General features: G+C 48.6%; 1 protein-coding gene across 1 annotated transcript in view; it reads left to right on the forward strand.

Moving 5' to 3' along the window:
* LOC129855932 (FERM and PDZ domain-containing protein 1-like) overlaps positions 1 to 7,500 on the forward strand; it is a 125,107-nt gene that overhangs the window by 40,303 nt on the left and 77,304 nt on the right. The window contains exons 3-4 of the mRNA XM_055924043.1: positions 6,786 to 6,890; positions 7,350 to 7,500. The exon at positions 7,350 to 7,500 is cut by the window's right edge and continues 25 nt beyond it. Coding sequence (XP_055780018.1) covers positions 6,790 to 6,890; positions 7,350 to 7,500 — 252 coding nt within the window. The 5' untranslated portion in view covers positions 6,786 to 6,789. The remainder of the gene's footprint in view (positions 1 to 6,785; positions 6,891 to 7,349) is intronic.

Here is a 7,500-nt window from a genome sequence, read left to right on the forward strand (position 1 = left end):
TAAAGGAAAAAGGGAAAATAAATAAAAATGGGTTTTTATTTACAATTGCATTTGTTCTTCACTGGTTGCCCTTTTCTTGTGACAACAGGTCCCAAATCTTGCTGCTGTGATGTCACACTGGTATTTCACCCAATAGATATGGGAGAAAATCAAAATCAAAATTGGATTTGTTTTCAAATTCTTTATGGATCTGTGTTATCTGAGGGAAATATGTGTCTCTAATATGGTCATACATTTAGTAGGAGGTTAGGAAGTGCAGCTCAGTTTCCACCTCATTTTGTGGGCAGTGTGCACATAGCCTGTCTTCTCTTGAGAGCCAGGTCTGCCTACGGCAGCCTTTCTCAATAGCAAGGCTATGCTCACTGAGTCTGTACATAGTCAAAGCTTTCCTTAAGTTTGGGTCAGTCCCAGTGGTCAGGTATTCTGCCACTGTGTACTCTCTGTTTAGGGCTGAATAGCATTCTAGTTTTCTGTGTTGTTTTGTTATTTCTTTCCAATGTGTAAAGTAATTATCTTTTTGTTTTCTCATGATTTGGTTGGGTCTAATTGTGCTGTTGTCCTGGGGCTCTGTGGGGTGTGTTTGTGTTTGTGAACAGAGCCCTAGGACCAGCTTGCTTAGGGGACTCTTCTCCAGGTTCATCTCTCTGTAGGTGATGGCTTTGTTATGGAAGGTTTGGGAATCGTTTCCTTTTAGGTGGTTGTAGAATTTAACGTCTCTTTTCTGGATTTTGATAATTAGCGGGTATCGGCCTAATCCTGCTCTGCATGTATTATTTGGTGTTTTACGTTGTACACAGAGGATACTCTCTCTGTCTTTCTCTCTCTCTTTCAATTCAATTAAATTCAAGGGGCTTTAATGGCATAGGAGACATATGTTAACATTGCCAAAGCAAGTGAAATAGATAATAAACAAAAGTAAAATAAACAATAAAAAAATTAACAGTAAACATTACACTCTCTCTCTCTCTCTCTCTGTCTCGTTCTCTGTCTCTGTCTCTGTCTCTGTCTCTCTCACTCTCTCTCTCACTCTCTCTCTTAATATATCTTTCGCTGTCATTCACTATCTCTCTTCATATATCTCTCTCTGTCATTCACTATCTCTCTTCATACATCTCTCTCTGTCATTCACTATATCTCTTCATATATATCTGTCTGTCAATGACTATATCTCTTCATACAGTATATGTCTTCATATATCTCTCTCTGTCATTCACTATCTCTTTTCATATATCTATCAGGTTTCAGGTGAGACCCAGATGCAGACAACGTCGAATTAACAACAGTTTATTATTCCAACAGGGGCAGGCAAAAGACCGGTCAATGCAGGCAGGAGTCAGTCATCCAGATAGATCGGTCAAAGGTACAGGCAGGCAGGCTCAGGGTCAGGGCAGGCAGAGTGGTCAGGCAGGAAGGCTCAGGGTCAGGGCAGGCAGAGTGGTCAGGCAGGAAGGCTCAGGGTCAGGGCAGGCAGAGTGGTCAGGCAGGAAGGCTCAGGGTCAGGGCAGGCAGAGTGGTCAGGCAGGCAGGCTCAGGGTCAGGGCAGGCAGAGTGGTCAGGCAGGCAGGCTCAGGGTCAGGGCAGGCAGCGTGGTCAGGCAGGCAGGCTCAGGGTCAGGGCAGGCAGAGTGGTCAGGCAGGAAGGCTCAGGGTCAGGGCAGGCAGAGTGGTCAGGCAGGCAGGCTCAGGGTCAGGGCAGGCAGAGTGGTCAGGCAGGCAGGCTCAGGGTCAGGGCAGGCAGCGTGGTCAGGCAGGCAGGCTCAGGGTCAGGGCAGGCAGAGTGGTCAGGCAGGAAGGCTCAGGGTCAGGGCAGGCAGAGTGGTCAGGCAGGCAGGCTCAGGGTCAGGGCAGGCAGAGTGGTCAGGCAGGCAGGCTCAGGGTCAGGGCAGGCAGCGTGGTCAGGCAGGCAGGCTCAGGGTCAGGGCAGGCAGCGTGGTCAGGCAGGCAGGCTCAGGGTCAGGGCAGGCAGAGTGGTCAGGCAGGCAGGCTCAGGGTCAGGGCAGGCAGCGTGGTCAGGCAGGCAGGCTCAGGGTCAGGGCAGGCAGAGTGGTCAGGCAGGCAGGCTCAGGGTCAGGGCAGGCAGCGTGGTCAGGCAGGCAGGCTCAGGGTCAGGGCAGGCAGCGTGGTCAGGCAGGCAGGCTCAGGGTCAGGGCAGGCAGCGTGGTCAGGCAGGCAGGCTCAGGGTCAGGGCAGGCAGCGTGGTCAGGCAGGCAGGCTCAGGGTCAGGGCAGGCAGCGTGGTCAGGCAGGCAGGCTCAGGGTCAGGGCAGGCAGAAAAGGTCAATACCGGGAAAACTAGAAAACAGGAACAATCGAGACACAGGAACAGAGGGGAAAACGCTGGTAGGCTTGTCGAAACAAAATATAGTGGCAACAGACAAACAGAGAACACAGGTATAAATACACAGGAGAAAATGAGGAAGATTGACGACACCTGGGGGGGTGGGGGTGGGGGGGGGGGTGGAGGCAATCACAAAGACAAGTGAAACAGATCAGGGTGTAACGATATCTCTCTCTGTCATTCACTCTCTCTCTTCATATATCTCTCGTCATATATCTCTCTCTGTCATTCACTCTATCTCTCTTCATATATCTCTCTCTGCCGGTCCTCTACCTCCTCCACTTTTTCTCTCTGCTTTGATCTCTCACTCTCTCTTTTAACCTCTGTCTCACTCCTCTTCTTCTGATCTACAGTACCTTATAGTATCAACCCAATCTCTCTCTCTCCCACACCCTCCCTCCCTCCCTCCCTCCCTCCCTCCCTCCCTCCCTCCCTTCCTCCCTCCCTCCCTCCCTCTAGTCTAATGGATGTTGTTAATGCCCCATCATCAGTAATGTGTGTGTTCCATCATCAGTAATGTCTGTTGTTTCCTACCAGCTGGGAGTCTCAGAACTAGTCTGTGTCCCAAATGGCACCATATATATATATATAGGACACTATTTATGACCAGGGCCTTAGAAACATGCTACTGTCTTCATAATTCATCCAACCATCCATCTATCCATTTTTGATTCACTCACTCACCCACTCACCCACTCATGTTTTCTTTCTGTTGCCGGGGAGGTTTAAGGGTTGCCAGGCCAACCATTGGAATAGGGTGCCATTTGGGACGGAACCACTATCCATTACAACCACATGTCCAACATGGTCTGTCAGGATCCATTTGAGATGATTCCCTCCTCACACAACTGAACCACTGGAGACCCATTTAAAAGAGACACCACAGCTGAGAATGGCAATTAGGGGCCATATTATTTGAGATCAATTGACATTATGCGCACCACATGTAGATTATCAGCCAATCGCAGCCGGTCTGGTCTACAGACCAATTAGAGCATCACAATCCCTAGTGACATCATCTCTGGTCCCCCAAAACCACATACAGCACTCTCCTGAATAATATATAAGTGTGTGTGTGTGTGTGTGTGTGTGTGTGTGTGTGTGTGTGTGTGTGTGTGTGTGTGTGTGTGTGTGTGTGTGTTTGTGAACTTTTATTTATTCAGAGGAGCCCAATTGAGACCAAGGTTTCATTTCCAATGGTGCCCTGAGGACAGAAAATAAATCAAATTAATAAAATATAAATCTACAAGATAGAACAACAAGATGGAATAACTAGATAGAACAACCAGATATAATAACTAGATAGAATAACCAGATGGAATAACCAGATAGAATAACCAGATGGAATAACCAGACGGTGGAAGTGGTGTAATGGTGTGGGGAATGTTTACCTAGCACACGTCTTTGTGGCATGGAGACATTCTTTGTGGCATGGAGACATTCTTTGGGCATGGAGACATTCTTTGTGGCATGGAGACATTCTTTGTGGCATGGAGACATTCTTTGGGGCATGGAGACATTCTTTGTGGCATGGAGACATTCTTTGTGACATGGAGACATTCTTTGTGGCATGGAGACATTCTTTGGGGCATGGAGACATTCTTTGTGGCATGGAGACATTCTTTGTGACATGGAGACATTCTTTGTGGCATGGAGACATTCTTTGTGGCATGGAGACATTCTTTGGGGCATGGAGACATTCTTTGGGGCATGGAGACATTCTTTGGGGCATGGAGACATTCTTTGTGGCATGGAGACATTCTTTGTGGCATGGAGACATTCTTTGGGCATGGAGACATTCTTTGTGGCATGGAGACATTCTTTGTGGCATGGAGACATTCTTTGGGGCATGGAGACATTCTTTGTGGCATGGAGACATTCTTTGTGGCATGGAGACATTCTTTGTGGCATGGAGACATTCTTTGGGCATGGAGACATTCTTTGTGGCATGGAGACATTGTTCAGTTGGTATCAAAGGACCTAACGTGTGCCAGGAAAACGTTCCCCACATCATTACACCACTTCCAGCAGCCTGTACTGTTGACCCCAGGCATCATTAACCACTTCCACCAGCCTGTACTGTTGACCCCAGGCATCATTACACCACTTCCACCAGCCTGTACTGTTGACCCCAGGCATCATTACACCACTTCCACCAGCCTGTACCGTTGACCCCAGGCATCATTACACCACTTCCACCAGCCTGTACTGTTGACCCCAGGCATCATTACCACTTCCACCAGCCTGTACTGTTGACCCCAGGCATCATTACACCACTTCCACCAGCCTGTACTGTTGACCCCAGGCATCATTACACCACTTCCACCAGCCTGTACCGTTGACCCCAGGCATCATTACACCACTTCCACCAGCCTGTACTGTTGACCCCAGGCATCATTACCACTTCCACCAGCCTGTACTGTTGACCCCAGGCATCATTACACCCCTTCCACCAGCCTGTACCGTTGACCCCAGGCATCATTACACCACTTCCACCAGCCTGTACTGTTGACCCCAGGCATCATTAACCACTTCCACCAGCCTGTACTGTTGACCCCAGGCATCATTACACCACTTCCACCAGCCTGTACTGTTGACCCCAGGCATCATTACACCACTTCCACCAGCCTGTACTGTTGACCCCAGGCATCATTACACCCCTTCCACCAGCCTGTACCGTTGACCCCAGGCATCATTACACCACTTCCACCAGCCTGTACTGTTGACCCCAGGCATCATTAACCACTTCCACCAGCCTGTACTGTTGACCCCAGGCATCATTACACCACTTCCACCAGCCTGTACCGTTGACCCCAGGCACCATTACACCACTTACACCAGCCTGTACTGTTGACACCAGGCACCATTACACCACCGCCACCGGCCTGTACCGTTGACCCCAGGCACCATTACACCACCGCCACCAGCCTGTACCGTTGACCCCAGGCATCATTACACCCCTTCCACCAGCCTGTACCGTTGACCCCAGGCAGGATCAGCATGACGCAACAGGAACCAGGATTCATCGGACAAGGCAGTGTATTTCCATTCCTTAATTGTCCAGTGTTGGTGATTGCGTGCCCGCAGGAGCCATTTCTTCTTGTTTGTAGCTGATAGTAGTGGAACACGGTGTGGTCGTCTGCTGCCCTTCCGTGACAAGTATCGCCGACTGTTGTACTGCACCGTTATTTATCCGTTTGTGGACTGCCTACTAGCGCAGTTCTTGCCATTTTCCTTCGACCCATGTCGTCAACGAGCTGTTTTCGCCCACAGGACTGGATATATTTTGTTTGTCTCACCATTCTCTGTAAACCCTAGACACTGTCGTGCTTGAAAAACACAGGAGGACGGCCGTTTCTGAGATACTGGAACTGCCGTGCCTGGAACCGGTGGTCATACCACGCTCAAAGTTGCTTAGGTCACACGTTTTGACCATTCTAACGTTCAATTGAACAGTAACTGAATGCCTCGATGCCTGTCTGCCTGCTTTATTTAGCAAGCCACGGCCACGTGAGTCACTGTCTGTAGGAGCGATCCATTTTTGTGAACAGGGTGGTGTACCTAAACTGGCCACTGTCTGTAGGAGCGATCCATTTTTGTGAACAGGGTGGTGTACCTAAACTGGCCACTGTGTGTAGTTTGAAGTTTAAAAAAAGTTCTTAGCTGAAAGGTGCCAGTGATTCTAATATTTTTTGCAAGGCAAGATAGTTTAGATACTGTCCGGTAGTTATCTAGGTCAGAAGGATCCCCACTTTTGTAAAAGGGGAGGACATGCGCCGCCTTCCTGATCTCAGGGAGATTATTAAATAAAACATATGGGTCAAAGGTTGAGGACGGCAGAAAGCTGCAGTAGAAAGGGATCAAGTGAATCAGATCCTGTTGATTTGTTTACATCTATTTTTTGCAAGTCACTTAATACATCATTGATATAAATAATGTCTAATTTAAAACAAAGAGTGAGTGGCTGGAAGTGCATCATTCTCTAATATCTGTTTAGAATAAATGAAATGAAGGACTTTTCAGAAACCATTCTTTGGACAGAAGTAGAGGGTGCTCAACTAACGTGAGTCCAGGTGCAACCTAAAAATGTGTAATCATCTTAGTGAAGGAAAACACGCAAAGCCACTCTTTCGTGAAATCTTTCAGACAATTAATGCGTGAACCATGGATTAGAGCTGTCTTTAACCCTTGTTTTTTTATATGGGGCATGCTGATCTGCAACAGAGTTAAACAGAGAGGTGCAACATTTAAAGGTCTGAATCAGAGATAGAGGACACACCCTCCCAGTCAAACATCCCTAGGCCATACAGAAAATGTTGCTCATTGAAAGTTATGACATGTCTGCGTGCATATCTCTAATGGAGGCAATGGAACAATAGTCACAATGTTCATCTATATTTGAACCCCTGCTCTCATCCTTGGCCTCTGACCTTTAACCCCTGTCTGTAGTTAAATGGAGGAGCGGGACAGAAGCCGCTCCCCGTCCCGCAGGACCAGTCGGGTGGAGCAGGTGGTGGGGCGATGGCTACGACGCTCCAGGGATTCCAGCAGCAGGTTAGTACTAACCAGGCCGGCCACGTAACAGGGTTAGCTTTGGCATTAGGCCCGACTAGTTTGGGTTTGACTGGGTTAGCCAGGGAGCTAGTAATGGGTTTGTCTTGGTTAGCCAGGGAGCTAGTAATGGGTTTGTCTGGGTTAGGTCTGGGGGCTAGTAATGGGTTTGTCTTGGTTAGCCTGGGGGCTAGTAATGGCTTTGTCTGGGTTAGGTCTGGGGAGTAGTAATGGTTTTGTCTTGGTTAGCCTGGGGGCTAGAAATGGTTTTGTTTGGGTTAGGCCTGGGGGCTAGTAATGGGGTTGTCTAAATGGTTTTGTTTGGCTTAGGCCTGGTTATTCAAGGCAATATTGGACATAATCTGTTGGAGACTATTATGATGAAGTGTTTCCTTGTTTATTCTGATTGTCTGCTACCTTGTCCTCTGATTCGGGCTGATACCTGGTCTCTACCCCAATCAGAGAGCGTATCCTGGTAGATGGGAAGGCGGCTGCGGGGGGAGAGTCTAGCGGTCAGGACCAGAAGAACAACTACCCGGTTAGACTGACCGTCCAGATCCTACGAGACCCCCTCCTCAATACTCATGGACTCACCCTGACACCTCAGACACCA

Source organism: Salvelinus fontinalis, chromosome 5 (assembly GCF_029448725.1).
Source record: "Salvelinus fontinalis isolate EN_2023a chromosome 5, ASM2944872v1, whole genome shotgun sequence".
In the NCBI taxonomy this organism is placed as follows: Eukaryota; Metazoa; Chordata; class Actinopteri; order Salmoniformes; family Salmonidae; genus Salvelinus; species Salvelinus fontinalis.